This window comes from Haemaphysalis longicornis, unplaced genomic scaffold, assembly GCF_048455015.1.
Source record: "Haemaphysalis longicornis isolate Haplotype H1 unplaced genomic scaffold, Haemaphysalis longicornis Haplotype H1 scaffold_2, whole genome shotgun sequence".
NCBI lineage: Eukaryota > Metazoa > Arthropoda > Arachnida > Ixodida > Ixodidae > Haemaphysalis > Haemaphysalis longicornis.
The window spans coordinates 192,074,839-192,093,094 of NW_027526295.1; the positions used below are offsets into that span (position 1 = coordinate 192,074,839).

The window sequence follows — 18,256 nt, forward strand, 5'->3', positions numbered from 1 at the left end:
CAACCTATATTTTAACATTGGCTGTTAAAATGTAGCGTGTACATGATGTAGTGTGTACACACTACATGTGCCTACACACCAACATGGTTTACATTCAGGCAAATTAACTCAGGTACAAGTTCAGCACGGCCCGGCCCGCCTTGAGAACGGCTCATGTATTGTATCAGTCCGCCGAAGCGATGGACCCAAGTGCGCGTGAGAAACGAGGTTGCGCTTAATGCGAAACATCTTCCTTTTCACCCCTAGTTTTTTTTTTTTGTTGGCGCCGCAGGAATTTATAAGCAGAATAAGTGCGAGTAATTAGTGAAACGACTCGTGTCGCGTTAAAAATACTCGCAGTAAGGCATGCTTTTTGCGCCTCGCGGAGTAGCAGCCGGCTGCGGGGATGAGGCGCAGGGGCAACTTAATTCCGTGGCGCCGCGGGTGCGCTTGATGTTGGCTGGTTTACCATCATCATTGTCACTTGTGCGGCGCGACTCAGGCACGCGCCGCCTCGTGCGCTTTCGGTGCGTTCCAACCGTTCCAGCGCCGGTCGCCGGAGCCCACGGTTTTAAGCAGCCGCAACGCAGTCTATCCCGGCCTGATCCGTAAGTAAACATTTTTTACTGCTTATAAGCAATCTTTTGCATAAACTGAACGCTAGTGAGAAGGAATATGACCGGCTGATTGTTCGATTTCGATAGCTGCTTCCCACTGAAGTATCGCAGGGGGGAATCGATCATCGAACGCGCCGCACTTATGCCATCGAGCGTGTTTTTTGCAACTGAGCGTCTGTTGCTGTTTTCCTTTCATACCGGGGCGACCGCTAGGGGGCCGAAGCGAGCAGACGTGTGTCACGTTGACTCCGTGACATGCCCATTGTCTCTGGCGGAAAATAATGTGCTCCTAAAAAAGTGCTGTGAGTGTGTTCCGGACGTGCTAAGGAACCTGTGGATACCATTTCAAGCCTGTAAGTGGACTTTGAAGGATTTTATCGCGTATTTGTGTTCGACCAAGCCGGACGCCTCGCTAAGCCTAAAATTAGGCCTGGCACGGCGGCCGAAGGGCCCAGCATTGGCTCACGGGAAGTCTCTGGCGGCACCCTGACGATGGAAGTGAGCGTAATCCGGCAGAACTGGAAAGCTCGGACTGGGTGACGAAAGTTTCGAAACCTGTCGCGGAGCTTCAGCAGAAGCAAAAACGGGCGCGCCAGGATGGCGCGGCAAAGACGACGACCCTCAGCGGTGGAGATAGGGAAGCCGGCAAGATGGCATCGGCTGGCTACAATGGCAACAACTATGGCGTCAGCGGGGGACGCTCGCTGAAAGTGAAAGGAAGAAAGCTCGCGGATCACTCGGTGGCGTCGCACCTGCCTCGCCTTCCAAGCGCGGATCACAAGAAATGTTATCAGGCCCAGGGAAGGGCTGACCCTCACCAAGCTCTCGGTGCCCGTGGTTGGGGGAGCAATAAGGATGGCGGCGGCCATTCCGTGGCGAAAAGGTCAAGAGGACGACAGGATCGTTGTGAACGATAGGCAGGGAACACTAATATACAGCACGCCAAACGCGGATGATGCCAAGAAAATGTTGGCGTTGAAGTCCGTAAAGCTTGACGGGAAGGAGTACGAGGTGTCCACCTACATGGCGGCACCAGAAAGCTGTGGCAAGGGAGTAGCGCACGGACTCGATCCGAGGCTGTCTGAGAAAGAACTGGAATTGGCCTTCTCACACCGGCAGAATCCTCCCATTCTTGGTGTGCGGAGGATGGGCAACTCAAACTCAGTGATCATCACTTTTGCTGGCGACTGTGCTGAGATGGATGATCTGTTTCGGGGAGCCGATGAAGTGTTTTCTCTACAAGAAGAGATATGAAGTGTGTTATAAATGTGGTCAGCTGGGACACCGTTCCGACGTGTGCGACAGTCCGCATGAAAAGTGCAGAAGATGTGGGGAGACCTCCCCGACGAATAAACACACGTGTGTCCCGAAGTGCCGACTGTGTGGCAAGGATCACGTAACCGGAGACAAGAAATGCAAGTCACTTTTCCGAATGCCCTACATTGTGAAGAAGCGACAGTGGGAAATGAAGCTGGAAGAGGAAGCAAGGAAGCAAGAAGAAGGTTTCAAGGCCGACGCGGAAAATCAACGGCGCAGCAGAAAGGACTGGTTTCGAGATCGTTCGTCGAGTAAATCCAAGAATCGCAGCCATTCGAGAGGGCGTTCGGAATCCTTCCCTCGACTGCCATTGCTTGAGACACAGTGGGTCCACAGCAAGGAACCCCAGGACAGTGGTTGCGGCACCCAAGTAAAGCCGAAGTCTGTTGGATCAAAGGTGGGTTGGGTAGATAAGGTCTCCCAGGATGCCAATGCAGAAATGATTAATGCTCTTAAAGAGCAAAACAGAATTCTACAAGAGCAAAATGCGGAATTACACAAACAACTTGATGAGATTAAAACACAACTAGCAAGTAAAGCCGAGCCGGAACCGACAACACCCCGGGCAAGTAGCCATCCACCCTCAAAGAAGAAGAGGGCGAAGGAAACAGCAGACGGGGAAAATCACGGAGCGAGAAATGTAGCGCTGGAGGCTGAAACACACTCGTTGCATGGAATGCTTCAGACGGTACTTGAACAGCTGAAACAAGTAGGCAATGTTATTGAGCAGATGAGGGGTGAATTTGACTTTAGGGACAAGCAGATACAATGGCTTTACGAAGAGGCTCATAAACGCAAACAAGATGGCTCTGCACCACTGTAACAACACTGTTTGGCAGTGGAACTGTAGAGGTTTCTCACGTAAACGGGCGGTTCTACAGTCCTTTTTGAACAATGGCGATTGACCGGAATCTATTGCGGTCCAGGAGTGCGGGAAAAATGCTAAATTAGCGGGTTGCAAATACTATACGGGGTCAACTAACGGTACCCAAGTGGCAACCTTTGTAAAGAGAAACATTACAACGCTGCAGCACGAGACGGGGAATGCATAGATCGATCATGTTTTGGTAGAACTCATACCTCGCAAGCGCAAAGACAAGAATCTCTTCATCCTAAACGTGTATAGTTCACCCAAACAGCGTAAATGTGACTTTGGCGATATTTTTTACGAAAACCAAGGTAATTACAAAAAACAGTCCGCTTTTGATGGTGGGCGATTTTAATACGCACCATCCGGCATGGGGTTATAAATTCGCGCAGGTTAAGGGCAGAAATCTATGGAATACAATTCAACAGCATGGACTAATCCTCATTACAGACCCGATGAAGCCGTCGAGTCAGGGAAATAGCGTATCCGCAGACACGACACCAGATCTAACCTTTGTCGGTAGTGGCATCAAGGCCACGTGGTGCTTTGGATTCTAGAGGTCATAGTTGAGAATGGCCCACCGGTGGTCAGTAAGAGGAGATTCAAGGCCACAAATTGGAATACATTTAGAAGAATAAGGACGGCACAGGACCCGATAAATAATATTAACGATTGGAGTAAGGGGGTTATTCAATCTGTTCAGGACGCCACCGAAGAGATTGAACTTGAAGATGATCAGGACGTGGTTGATAGCCATCTTGTGAGTTTATGGAAGAAAAAGAAAGAGTTGGAGCAAAAGATCAGCAAGAAAAGACGTGACCGGAATCTCCGAGAACCTTACTCGAGAACCTTAGCGTGCTAAACGTAGGCGTGAAGACGTATAACTACGTAAGGGATTTTCTCTCCAATCGGACTGCAACCATCAGTTTGGGAGGAGAGTCGTCCGAAAATATTAAATTGGGGAATAGAGGGACACCGCAAAGGTCTGTCCTCTCTCCGACCTTGTTTAATGTAGCGATGATCGGGCTTCCAGGGCGGCTGGATGAAATAACAAACCTGAATTACACCATATATGCGGACGATTTGACGCTGTGGGTGAACAGGGGTAACGACGGTCAAATTGAAAGTACACTTCAGAAGGCCATAGATACAATAAAGAAATATCTTGAGCCGATCGGAATGAAATGCTCGGCAGAAAAATCAGAGGCTCTTTTTCTACCATCTCCAAAGAGGAAAAGGAACAGTGCCCCTTGCAAGAGCTACGACATTGCTTTACGAGTGAATGGAAATGCCATTCCGACCGTAGGCAGTATTAGAGGGCTGCGCATACAAACAAATGGCAAAAACACTAAAACTATCAGGAGACTTGAAGCGAGTACCAGCCACACGTGCCGGTTACTTAAGCGCATTTCTAACAAGCATGTGGGGATGAAGGAGGCCAAACTCTTGAGATTGGTTCAGGCTTTCGTCATAAGTCGTGTACTATTCGTTGCACCCTATCTGAAACTTTGTAAAACAGAGAAAGATAAAATTGAAATCATACTCAGGAAAGGGATCAAAACCGCACTAGGTCTTCCTCCGAACACCCCGACGGTAAAGCTTCTAAGACTAGGTGTATCAAACACTCTGGATGAGCTCATAGAAGCCGCCACGGTGTCTCAGCATCAAAGAATTTTGAGAAGTAAAACTGGAAGGAACATCATGGAGCGCCTGGGATTCGAACCGTCTCAGTGTTCCAAGCAGACTGATATCATACCTAGATCAACTAGGAATAGACTCATGATTATACCGCTGCCTAAAAACATGCACCCGGTATTTCATGAAGGCAGACGAAAACGAAAAAATAGAGCTATCGCCTTGCAGGCTAAATTTGAAGGGAGGTCTGATGTGCTGTACACGGACGTTACCGCATACGACACAAACAAGACCGCACACACAGCGGTAGTAGTACGGGAGAGTGGAGACCCGGTCTCGTGCTGAGAAGAAGTTGCTGAGGCAGAAGAAGTTGCTATTGCTCTAGCAATAGCACAAACCGGTACAAGGTTGGTTTTTAGTGACTCTAAGGCAGCCATTAAGAATTATGATATGGGCAGGGTCTCTGCTGCAGCCGCCAAAATTCTCAGAGAAGGTCAAGTATCAGCAGATCAAATTTCACTGATATGGTGCCCAGCCCACCAGGGTCTGCGGGGGAACGAAAAGGCGCATGCGACCGCCAGAGGCCTCACTTACCGGTCGATCGCAGCTGACTCCCCGCCTCCACGCGAGGAACCCCTTCCTTCAGGTGACGAACTAAGGACATTCCATGAAATAATGTCTCATTATAAGCTCGGTCGTAAGACCTATCCAGCGGCGGATAAACAGCTCAGCAAAAAAGGGAAGTTATGTGGAGGAAATTGCGAACCGGGGTGTTTCCGAACCCTCAACTATACTGCAAATGGCATCCGGAAGTCTTTACTCCTAAGTGCACTCACTGCAATAGCATTGCGGACCTAGTCCACATGGTCTGGACATGCCCTTTCTATAACGACCCGAACAGAAATGTGGATCCTGGGAGACCTTATTACTCAACCATAAAGCAGAAGAGCAACGCGAAGTCATCGCTGTGGCCCTGACCACCGCCGAATCTCAAGGGATTCGGCGGGTCTAGGCTAATTCCCTCTCCCTCGTCATTTTAGACAGGTGCAAATAAAAGATAATTCTCTCTCTCTCTTTCTCTCTCTCCTTTCATACCATGCTGACTTGTTGTGGCTAATTGTATTGGTAATTTAGTTTGTTTCTGTCGCCTTTCCCGCGCGGCGTGCGCCGCTCCAGCATGTAAAGGCGGGTGCGCTTGATGTGGGGGAAATTTTCACAAATCAAAAGTTAAATCCAGGTCTTCCCACTGTGAAATGTGTGTACGTGGTTCTCTTGTGTCGGCTCGAACGTAAACGGGCGCTCTTCTGAGAACGGCAGCGCTGTCGCCGCACAATTCTACGGATCACGTAAAGAAATGGAAGGCTCCCTCCCCTCTCCCTTCCCTAGCGTGAATTGAATGAAGAACCCGCTGCGAGACCATTGAGGTTTTTTGGTCGTACCCGTGTGTGACGCACGATTTACAGCAGCCGGACGAAAAGGCTCGACCTACAACAGCTCCACTTTTGATAGGCCCGTTCTTCTGGCCCTGTACATAAGATTCACGTGGCAACAACGTGTTCAATTGCATGCACGTACCAACGCACATGGTGACAGCTCAGGCATGCGGACCGAACGTCAATGTTTTGCTCAACCGTGGGCACAACGCTTGGGCAGCCATGGCAGTGTATGCACGCACTATAAAAGCACTTATACAGCACTTGCGCAGATTCACCGACCGTGTAGAGGGATACCGGGAGAGCGTGAACCCAACACGCATGGAGCGTTTTCTGCTCGCGAAAACGCGCCGCGCACGCCACAGGCGCGCTGCCGCTGCCGCGGAGCCACCCGCACGCTGCGCGCGGCGCGGCAGGCGGTGGAAACATGGCGGCGGCTTCGGCCGCGTAGTGGCGTCGGGAGCTCGAGCGACCGCTTCTGAGCGCTCACTAAAATGCCGCTCAAGACACGCACGAAGTTGGTTGAGCGGTAAAGGAGCTTATAATGTGGGTGAAAACGGTACTATAAAACATCATCCGCGCCGCTTCTGAATGCGCCCAAGCAATATCTGCCGGGGTGGTAAGCCTAAAGATCCCCGGCGGAGCCAGCCGGCTGTCTCGAGTGCTTTGAAACCGCCGCCATGAGGCGCGCGCCTCCCCATTGGCGCAAGTCGCCAGGCTCCTCCCACTGCTGCGCGCGACGCGCGCCAAAATCTAGCCAAGGCAGATGCTGCCGCGGGCGCGGAATCGTCGACGCGGGCGTCGAAAAAACGCACGCGCAATGCCGACGCGCGCAAATCGCGTGAAAAAACGCTCCATGATGACCGTCACCTCACTTTAAGCGCGCACCTCTACACTCGTCTGTACAGCGCTGTCTGGGGTTACAAATAGACTCCCTCAAACTGCCCTCATGCCGCGATTTTAAAAACATTCCACGATTTATAAATAAAATACGAGAATTGAGAAACTCTGTCCATAGCTTTTGGATGCAAAACTCCTGTTTGTGTTCTTGACGCTTATTTCATTGCCGCTCGTGCTCCTAAAACTCTTGGGGTCAACCACATGCTCTATACGTCGTTCTATGCTCGCGGCTAACAAGCATGCATCTCATGGTTTACTGAGACCACCTCCAAATCCCACGTGAGCACGTGAGTGCTGTTTTTCTAGCAGGGGGAACAATAGGGCGAGTTAATCTAAGCGAGTAACAGGGCTATTTTGTTGCTCAAACCATTGAATGGTAAAATGGCTTTCATTGCAAGTGCATGATTGCTTCCCCGAATGGGTTACAACACAATTGCGATACAGAGTAAATGTGCGCTGGGACCCGGTGGAACCAGCTGATAATTCAACCGTACACCAGTTGGTCCCAGCTCACATTTAGCTCTTATGGAATGTCCGAGGTATACGCTGAAACGACAAAAATGACAAAAATTCGGTCCCACTACTGGCCATCCCAAAGTGAATTTTTCTAAGGGCGACAGTACTTGCATGCAGGCCGAAGAGTAGCAGTGACCCCTGTCGGGAGAAGGAGATTTTGTGAAATGGACTTGTGCCCTTTCTTGCAGATTCTGCTGTAGCCATGGCCTCCAGTTCCGGACATGTGTTGAAACTTCCAGACAAGCCCAAAAGGTCGAATAGGTCAGTAACTCCTATGACCATGCAGGCAGTTGCATGCTGTAATTAAAGTGCCTTCATCTGCCGATCGAGGGACAGTGAACACGAAAAGGAGACATTGTTTTACTGGCGTGTAACCAGTACCTTAACCGTAAGAACACTGGGTGTCGTCTGACACATTTGCCCTGTAATGGTGGGGTGCCTGTTCCCTGTCCTCAGGCGTAGGAAGCGCGGAAGCGGCCTGGTCCCACTAAAGCCGATGACCCTGGCTTCATACTCGAACTGGTTGGTGCACGTTGACCCATCCGAGATGCTGTCAGCCGATAATCTACAGCTAGACATGCGCTCCCTGCGCACTCCTTTCACCCATCGCTACTTCAGGTTTCCTCTCAACTGTGCTACGGTAAGTTGAGGTGCTTCGATTCTCACACGCTTGCTCTCTGACATGGTGCTGCCCGTACACCAAAGCAAGACACAAGACAGGAGAGGAAGCTTTTTGCTTCCTATAGGGCGGCCACCTAACGTCACAAGCGCTCGCGTTAACGGATGGATCCCTCTATGCTAAAACTCTCTATTATAGAGAGTTTTGGCATAGCGGGCTCCGTCCGCTAGCGCTACGGCGGCGGGTAGCGGGGCCCAACTGGGCAGGCGCAAATTCGTTCCGGTAGGGGGATTAGTTCCGCGAGCCAGCCTTCGCACTGCCCGCGCATTCCTCCTCATCCTCCTCTGCCTCCTCACCCTCCCCGCGCGCGCATGCGCAGTAGGGTCCCCCTATCCCGCCGCCGTAGTGTGAGCCTCCGCTAGCCGCTATGCTAACACTCTCTACTCTCTAATGCCAGAGTAGCGCGCGCCGTCATGCGTTCGCTGATGACGCGTTCACTAACTGGGACAAAGGAAGTGCTTTGTCTGCTGCTGCACCTAAACGAGCTGCCCCAGCAGATGCTCAGCGCCACTTGAACCAGAATCCAGAGGTGCGGGCCGCCGAAACAGCAGCTATGTGCCGTCGCCGAAAAGACCCTGCAGTTCACGCCGCACTCGAACTTCGCATTAGGGAGTTGAAAAAAAAAAAAAAAAACGCAGGAAATATTGAAAAACATCAATATTTATAAGTGACATAATATGAGCAGGAGTGACATATATAATTAGTCATATTTAGAGGAACAATAGACAAAACATTGTTGGTCGTAAAACTGTAATCTTTACATTTTCCAATATATGAACCATGGTGAATGCAACAAGAGAAGCAGTTTTTTGATGCACCGCTTGGAACTAAATTTACAGCTCATTAAACTTTGGTGCTTGAAATGGGCACTCAAAATGGTTCCTTGCCACTGGTGCCACCAAAGTTTAATGAGCTGTAAAATTAGTGCCTAGCGGTGCATGAAAAAAACCAATTCTCTTATTGCATTCGCCAACGTTCATAGTATTGGAAAATGTAAAGATTACAGTTTTTTGACTAACACTGTTTTGTCTATTGTTCCTCCAAAAATGGCTAATCATCTCCAAATATCTTGGGAACTAATTGACCAACGGAAAAAATAATGGTATATATTTGAAATCAGTGGAGGAAAAGCAGCAAGACTGACAAGTATCACACAGTTTACTTAAATATTAAAGGAAGTTGTTTTGAGACCAAACTTATTTTGTCCTTGCTCCTCCGCAGTGTCTGGCTCGGCCCCCCCAAACCTGCCGAGTCATCCTGGACCAGCTGGCGGACTTGAACGAGTGGTTCTGGCTGCTCGCGACCGAGATCCGAGAGGTGGAGCCGGGTCTGCTGGCCTTCACCGACCTCGACGAAGAGGAGATGTACGGGGGGGACCCGGGCCTGTTGCGCCTGGCCACCGTCCTGCTTCACTGCCTGCTAACCCGTCACCGCTGCCTCAAGGTGGGTGGCAGCCAGCATTCAACGTGACAGCTTCTCAAAAAAATCTCTGCAGATTGCATAACCTAACCTGAAGTAGCAGCAGGCACATCCGCCGACTGTCTGTCTTGCAGCGTGAGCCCATACGTTCTCTGGCAAAAAAATTCTTCAGGGCATTTAAGTCTGCTTGCGTGCTATAAAGGCAAAAGCCCGGGCATACTAAACTGCTACATGGTATTTGTGTCTCTGTCTTTGCTTTTGTTTCGTTGCCTTACGGCGCAAATCAAGAAAGCAGATTGGCAGATGCAAGTTTCCCTAGAGTCAGGGTTTTGCGTGGCTGGTGTGCTCCTGTTTTACTCATGTGCCAGCACGCTCAGCTGTCACGCAACACGCGCTATTCTTCGAGAGAATTTCCTGGACACAATAGCCCCAGGAACTTTAATTTTAAGGCCTCTAACACTGCCTGGTAATCGCAAAGACCACTTTCCCATCTATGAGAGACACATACATCCCTACGTCCCTGAAAAGCCAAAAAGGACTTTAAAGCCGCTAGTTCCACGCCTATGAAATCTGCTGAAACAGCAGAGATGATTTCGACATGCTGGCGGCCACATCTTGCAGAGGCAGGGGTTGATCGCCGCGGTATGTACGTACTCAAAGCTGACCCATGGAGGAAGTTAATCGGTGCATATACAGCGGCTCTGGTGCAAGAGCCAAGATTGCGCACTGGACGGTGGTCGAGGCGGTGACACATGAGGCGTCACAGACCAACGTGTTTCTTTGTTAAGCTTCCCACACAGAAATGCGTACGCATTAAAAAAAATGCTATAAAAACCGTTCGGTTTTTAAGAACTTAAAGCAGGTGTGTTTTTTGGAATAAATAAAATGTAAATGGAATAACCGTCAAGTCAGGTGTGTCCGGTGGCTACAAAAAGTAAAATAAAAAATTATTCTAAAGACAGAAATTTTAAACAAATGTAAGAACAAGTAACTATCATTATGAAGAGACCTAAAAGGCCATTTTTACATACGTTCCTCTTCTGAAAGGAACATGAAAATACTACTTTTATGGTTCCTCTTCCCTCAATTTTTAATGACAGGGAGAAATTTGCTCTTAGAAAAAAATGTGAGCAGTTTGCCAGGGCGTTCTTTTCCACTATAATACAATCATAAAACTGGTTTGAACAACTCTACAAAATAAACCACGACTACATTCCTGACACACATCCTTGTTGCCATCGTATGATAGTAGCACTAAATTTTTTTCTTTAAAAAAATGGCGCAGCTTGCACTACTGGTGCAAGGCTGGAGGAACAGCGGAGCTGGAAGCCCCTGTCCTTTCGTAGGAGAACCGGCTGTTGTACCTCACATTTATTTACATACTTGCCGCTGAAAGTTCCCCATGACTTGCAGGCCTGGGTCGTTTTGTCCGCAGCATTGGCCAAATCGTTGGCGGAAAAGCAGCAAGCCACTCTGGCAACACTGTGCACCCGCTGCGCCGCCATTAGAAAGAAAGCGAAAAGGCTGCGAGCACAGAGTTTCTATGGAGTAGCTACCGTCCACCGTCCACGTAATTGCATATTCGTCGTGGGGAAACAGACTCGTGAAGCCGTGGGCGAAAACGTGCAACCGCAACGGCGTTGCTACGACCTTACGACCTGCTACCTTTCTAATGGCGTCGTCGCGTTCACCACCAGTGTTACCACCGCTGAATTCTCAGTGCTGTCCGCCTTTTTGCAAAGGGTCTATAGAGCCCACGGCAACCGGCTCCACAAATTCGGCATCTTTGGTGCGAACTCGGAGTCTGTGCTCCCCACGTCAGGCACAAATATGCGTGAACTGACGAGGAGAACATCACGTGAGAGATCACGCCACGAACGCAAACGCATAGAAGCTGGTTTCAAATGCGAGGAACCGAGGCTAGATTCTGGCCTATGAATTTTTTTTTTCCTGATCCGTCCGTTTGTTTTATACTGCAGCAATCTTTAATTGTTTTTGTTGTGCCTAATTTGGTGGGTTAGGTTGTCGTTTTTTATTATTTTATTACTTATTTCCAACCTGCCAAACACGTGTGCATTTATTTGCCTTCCCGTCTCATAATGAAACGGCCTGGGAAGGCAAGATGGCATGGGCACCTAAATCTATTGTTAGGTTTAATTATTTTTTTTCTGTTTCAGAATTAACCCATTTGGCTCTAATACTTGTTAAAATATTTATCTGGCCTTCTTTCCCTGTAGGTGTTTGTGCCAACACAACCTTTTTTTTTTCTTTCCAATTGGCTGCATATGTTATTGTCTCCCGCCGCTGCTAACCCCATACCCCTCAAGCTTTTAGGTTGGCCCCGTGGTTAAGTTGCCGGTTCAGCGACGTAAAGGTTCCGGGTTGGACTCCCAGGACCACCCTAACCACATTTGTTTCCCGAGGCATGCACTCCCAACACCTCCTCGTGGGCTCCCTGCCTCCTCGTCACTTTTCCCTCACACTTTGAGGCTTTTTGGTGCGACGAATGGATAACGCTTATGGTCTACACAGCTCTGCTGTTAAAAGTTTACAGAGCGTAACAGAAAAGCCGCGCAACTCCCTGGCAAATTTAGAAGCCCACCGACGGCGGATTTGTTGTCTTTGTCCGGCAAGACTCAAGTGCGTGTAAGCACCACAATTGTTGCATGGCTGTCCAAGCAGGCAGCTAAGATAGCTGGAAGGTGGAAGAGGCAAGGATTTGGTATGTCAGGGGCGCACTGAAGAAGCCGAGACTTTTATGCAGGTTGCTGATTGGTTGATTATGCAGGTGTCGACTGTTGATTGGTGGCCGCTCCCTCACGCGCAGGTCCTTGCTGGCCTGCGCAATGTGCTGCCCCGCGAGCACAGGCTGCTTTGTGATGGAATCCGGCACAGCACCACACTGACCGCGCTCCGGCTGAAAGGCTGCCAGCTCCAAAGCCACCAGGTCCGCGGTCTCGTCACTGCAATCAGGCGCATGGGCCGTCTTGAGGAGTTCTCCTGGGACCATTGCACCTTCAAGGGCACTCTGCGTTCCGCCCAAGATGCCTTTGCTGCCTACATCACCAGCACCACTTCACTGAGCACTTTCCGGATGACATACGTCCCACTGTTCGCCAACCCGCGCACCCTTATCGGTGCCCTGGACAAAAACGAAAGCATCCGTGCGCTGCACCTGGACTCGTCATACATGTCGGTTGGAGTGGGGGAAGCCTTCCACAAGTACCTCAGGAAGAACAAGACGGTTGCTGAGCTGACGCTGGTGAGGGACGTGTTCCAGTGGTCGCCCAACGTCGACGAACTCTTCCGCTCCCTCATGGTGAACGTGATGCTCGAGAGGCTCTCCCTCGAGCACTTTGAGATGGATGCGGTAACTGCCATGAAGTTTGCCAGGGTGTTCCACAGGCCGGGCAGCCGGCTGCGGGAGGCCAGCTTCCTCTTTTGTGACTACTGGGACTTCGTGCAGCTGAGCAGTGCCCAGAAGCTCGAGCAGCACTGGGAGATCCACAGCCTGGTGTCGCAAATGGGGCCCGCCTGGCGCACCCTCCCCTTCATGAGGGCTGCGGGAGGCCGCAGCCGCCTCACGAGGCTCACTCTGCACGCGAGCCCGAATGACGTGGAGAGCTGGCGGCTGCTGGCCGCAGCCGACCAAACCCGCTGTGTGGAGCAACTCCGCTTCGACGCGGTTTCGGAGGACGCGCTGAAGCCAGTCGATGCGGGCCACGAGGCCGGCATGTCGGTAAAGGTGTCGCTTGACGAAGGCGACAGGGCATCTGTGTATTTCCTGGCCACCCATTGGGATCGCTACGGCCTGGACGGCAGGGTGGAACACGAGGGCAACTACCGCTTCTACGACACGAACACGCTGACGTTCCGGGAAGTCTGCATGGTGCTGCCGAGGTACGACATCATCACGACGCTGCAGCTGCAGGTCGATGCGTGGAAGGACAACTGCTTCAAGGACAGCGCGACAACCATCGCCCACTTTGCGTCTCACACAAAGCAGCTGAAGGAGCTGTGCCTGCAGTTCAGCGTCTGCGAGCAGTCGGCGCACATCATAATACAGGGGCTCAGCAACAACATGACGATAGAAAAGCTCTGCATCGAGAACTGGTCCGTGAGCAACGAAGACATCGATGTACTGTGCAGGTGGGTGGCAGCCAGCAAGACCGTCTACCATCTCGTCTACAACTGCAACAGCTACAGGTCCAGCCAGGCTCTCCTGGAACGTGCGGAAGAGTTCCTCTCCCACAGCTACGGCTTGACCTACATGCACATCATGGACTACGGGCCCTTCTTCAAGTCCTGGCTGAATGTAAAAAATTTCTTACGCCGCAACAAGGCACTAGTCGACTGCGCTGCCCACTGTGTACTGGGCACGCACGTGAAGCGGGCGGCAGCGGCGCTCGAACGTGTATCGTGGCATCCGCAGCTGGCGTACTCGCTCAAGAATATGACTTCGCTGAGCATGTCGGAGGTCAAGCAAAAGATCAAGACAAGCCTGAAGCAAGTGCAGATGAGTTTCTGGCAGATGAGTGGTGTCGTGAAGGAAGAGTTGACCTGCTACGAACGGCACGACGGTCAGAAGCAAATCGACAATTTGGGTATCGATGTCTGGCTGCTCATCCGCTCGTATCTCAACGTTGGGGATGTGCTCGACTCAAAGGTGCCAAAGAAAAGGCCTCGCAAGAGGAGGCGATGCTGACTTCGTAAAGTTCTGGGGGGAAAATTGTTTTACTGGCCTGTGTTTTTCCCCTTCCTCTTATTCTCTTCGTGTGGCTTCATGCAATAAAGGTTTGTTTACCATGGCTAGCTTCGAGCAACTTCACCTTTTCTTCACCCATGATGGCCACTCTACTGGAAAAGGCTGGCAACCACCGCATACAAAAAAAAAAAAAAAAGCCCACAGACTGCTAACACAGTGAACACTTTTTTCCCGGTTTTTCCCTGGGCCCCTTCGAATCTTAAAGATGGGGACATTCCGTTTCGGTGTAAGTACAAGCCCGGAACTTCTGGCACAATTCAGAAAGCAAAAGTGGTTATAGCTACAGGCTGTGCAGCACACCTAAGCCGACCCAAAGGAATTCATCAAACTCAAAACACCCTTATTTACGAAAATACCGTGTTGAATCGAGCGAAGAAAAAATTATTACAAAAAACTATCTCCCTTCCCTCCAAAAACGGGTGCACGTGAAGCTTGATCTAAGTGAAAATGAAAACGGCCAAAATAGAAATGCAATGACCGCAAAACAAAAACACTCCTGCCAAAATCGAAAGGCAATGACTTAAAACACAACCATCGATTGACTCAAATGAAATTCTTTCATTTCACTGAGCTTTACCCAAACGTAAATGTTTGGTATGTGTTATTGTCGATCATTTTTTTGAAATTATAAGGTGCCTTTACATTCTTCAATAGCTACCCGCTCTTCCATAGAGTGAACCACGTGTGGCCTACCCACGCCGCCCCAGAAGGTAAGCTGCCAGACAAGAGCGAGTGACTACACCTGCGCTGTGGCGTGATGTGAGCGCGACACTGATTGGCTTCCATTGTGGCGTGATATAGCGCGACACTTGTGCACATGCGTCCACGCCAGCTGCGAATGGCGAGTGAGAGCCGCGTCTGAGAAGGGGAATTACTGGGACGGTTTCAGTCTATAATTCAATCTATAAGCTGCAACGGGGCATAAGTCAGCCAGTACAAGCTTCGCTTGAAAAATTGAAACCATTTGGATTTGAATGCAGGCTGTTAGCATTACAACCTTGCGACACTGCCCTGGAGCCACAAGAAGGAACGACGGCTTTATTTTAGCTGCTGCTCAACAGAATAGCGCGAGTGTTCAAAGCGAGCCAGTAGATGGTGCTAGCTGTATGCAGGAAGCATCTCACTTGTACCCACAAGGGACGTCTCACTTGTACCCACAAGAGAAAGAATGTGGCCTTAAAGAAATACCCCAAAAAGGGGGCCACACAAGTGCAGTACTAGGTAGATCAAAACAGTGCTTTTCACTAGAATGCAATTCGAGAAAATTTGTCCAAACAATTACCACCAAAAACCGCAACACATCTGGTAACACCGTTATGGAGTTTCACGGTGTCTCACATTAGACAAATTGAAAAAATATGTGCCGCTATGTCTAGTGCAGAGATACTTCCAGCAGAGCATTCTAGCACCACTACTGTATGTGTTACAACAAGCATGCCTAGGACACTGGTGTGGCACCTATAGAGCCCCGAGGCCCCGTCACTTATTTATTGCGCTGACTGGCACTTGGTTAACACGTTACACTTGATTGTACAAGGTTGAAGTACAGCCAGCACCGCCGTCCATCAAGGGGAGAAGTGCAGTGCACTACATGCACTGCGTGAACCTGTTCAGTGAACTTAGCTGCAATATTGGGAAACGTTACCCTGATCATGAATAAGGATACCAGACATCTCTATGTCAGGCAGACCAGTCCTGCTGCTTTTACTGTGTTGGTCCTAGTCACGAACGTTCCCCCCTCTCCTTCTCCTCCACAATGCAGCGGGTTTTCCCTCCTCAAGACAAAATCCTGCCAACGCTCATTGTCCTAGTGCCCTGCATTTGCTCGTGCATGTCTTTTGTACTGCTTTTGCTGCTGTGTCCATGAAGGAGGGGCCATGGTAAAAGCAGACAAGCCAACTGCAGCTTCGTCTCTGTCTTCATTCATTTATCTTTCTCATGTTGTTTGCAAAAAACACTGGGGTTATGGCTAGCACTATTATGGGCCATAGCTCCATGCTATTCCTGGCTGTCTCCAAGCCCAACGTACCCACCGAGGCAGATTGACCAGTGTCGATGACAGCAGCTGTCAGAATTTTATGTCCATGCGATTCACCAATTTCCATTTAACGAACATCAACATACCCGCTCGGCACAAATCACAAGTACCCACTCAAGGGGATGGGTCAATGACAATGTCAGTTGCCGTGAGGTGCTCACGGTCAACTAACGATTGTTAGTTTGGCAACCAAGTCTACATACCAACCCCAATTTACCATACTCAGTGGCCAGTGGCAGGCCCACAACTCAACAAGAAGTGATGCTAATGCATTCCGATGCCACAAGAGAACACCTGGGTGCCCCTGTAACTATTTTCTTTTTAATTGCATGATGTAAGTTGTGCGACAGGTGTTTGCGCCAGTGTCAGTTCTGGTAGAAGAGGTCGCATGCTTTCTGAACGCTGCTTTTGGGGACACCAGCTGCGCACGTGCTTTTGCCAACCCAGCAGAGTAACGCGCTTGCGTTAAAACTGATTTCAGTCGTACAAAGCCTTTTCGCGTCAATGTTTTGTCTATCTGTTCATCCATTGCGAGAGCACACGGCCTCTTCAACCGCATGCACCCTATAGCACTGAAGTGTGCTAAGTCATCACTAGACATTCTCCCATTTCATTCAATTGTTGCCACCTTCCTGAAACCCTGCTCTCAGCCAATCAGAAGGGTTCTTTTTAACACCATCTTGGTGTGCTGGCGTTAAGCTAAATCCGACCAGAAAGCCACGCACCTTATGGGCAGGGCTTACCATCGGCTACGCTTTCCCCTGATCATCACCCAGGACGTGCTGATACCAGGCAGCAGGTGTTGAAAACACACATGCAGTTCTACGGCCATGTTGGAGCGCGTTTGCAGGGTCTTCACAAGAGGCCTTGTTCCTGCCTGCATAGGGTAACCAGATGCCCAGTCTTTTTGTCCCTATAAACAATTATGTCCTGCTTTCGCAGGACTGCAGTTTCAAAACTGGCGCCAAGCAATTTTATCAAACCAAAAGTGTGCCGACCCGTTACAAGCACATTTTTGAAATATGATGTTGAGTACTTTAAAATGGTTACCAAGAGTGTACAATTTAGATCTCCTCTTACCAAACAACGGCACGAAGTTTCTTGCCGAAGGCAAGTTTGATGAGGCATTATTTTGACCACTGTCAAAAAAACGCCGAAAAGAAGCTAGAAGATTAAAACTCCAAGTATTTCAGTCTATGAGGGATGCAAGTCTTTAAAAAAATGACAACAGGATGTACGCTGCGCTGCGATTTCATGCGTCGCAAAACTGGCCCTGTATTTTCCTGGAACCACGGCTGTAGTGGAGCGCATGTTTTTTTTTTTCCATTGTGAACTCAGCGTGGACATCAACCTTCTGTAGGCATTGCGTGCTGCGTTTCTTGTGCGGTGGAACTTTCCGTACTTGCAAAGAGAATTTTGCAACCTAGTGTTGCGGGATAAAATCTTGCCTAAAGAAGTTCAGTCAGCTAAGTACACCAACAAAGGACCTGAAGCGGCACCTTCGAAATAAATGCATGCAATTGAACCGTTGGTGAAATTGTTCCCTCGGCCTGAAATGGGGCGTAGTGCAAAATGTAACATTTTAAACAAGAGCAGTTCTCGCATTAAAATGTTTTTCCCGAATCTAAACCTTTCGTTTCTTGGACGCCCCTCCAACACCCTTTCCACTGAAGTGCCCCGTTTTCTACCTCCAGGAATATGGCCACCCTATGCCTGTGGCATTATGAAACCTTCAGGAAGCGCAACACTGAAAAAACGCGAGAAGAAGAAAGGGAACACAGGACGAGCGCGTACTCACAACTAAAGTTTAATCAGAAAAGACGAAGAACACACCCTCCCAGTTGTCAGACCACGCATGCGTCTCCTATAATCAGATGGGAACACAAAAACCACAAACAACAATAAAAAACCCACAAAACAAAACCAAACACCTACATCATCAACTGCACAGGGTGTACAACTCAATGACTACCAAGAAGCGCAATCTCTTTCTCGTGTAAAGATGCCTAACACAATCATCCCCTCTCTGGGTTATCTGGAACGCTTCAGCTACTTGCCTCATCAACTGCTGCACATGCCTGAACACAATC

General features: G+C 49.6%; 1 protein-coding gene and 1 pseudogene across 1 annotated transcript; both read left to right on the plus strand.

Annotated features, from left to right (window-relative positions):
- Nucleotides 1–1,451: 1,451 nt before the first annotated feature.
- On the plus strand, nucleotides 1,452–5,428 carry LOC144168455 (uncharacterized; annotated as a pseudogene).
- Nucleotides 5,429–7,459: 2,031 nt separating this feature from the next.
- Nucleotides 7,460–14,167, plus strand: LOC144167579 (uncharacterized). The gene is made up of 4 exons (XM_077696800.1): nucleotides 7,460–7,526; nucleotides 7,722–7,905; nucleotides 9,166–9,387; nucleotides 12,191–14,167. The coding sequence occupies exons 1-4, from the start codon at nucleotides 7,468–7,470 to the stop codon at nucleotides 14,066–14,068; spliced, it is 2,343 nt and encodes a 780-aa protein (XP_077552926.1). The 5' UTR covers nucleotides 7,460–7,467; the 3' UTR covers nucleotides 14,069–14,167.
- The last annotated feature ends 4,089 nt before the right edge of the window (nucleotides 14,168–18,256 follow it).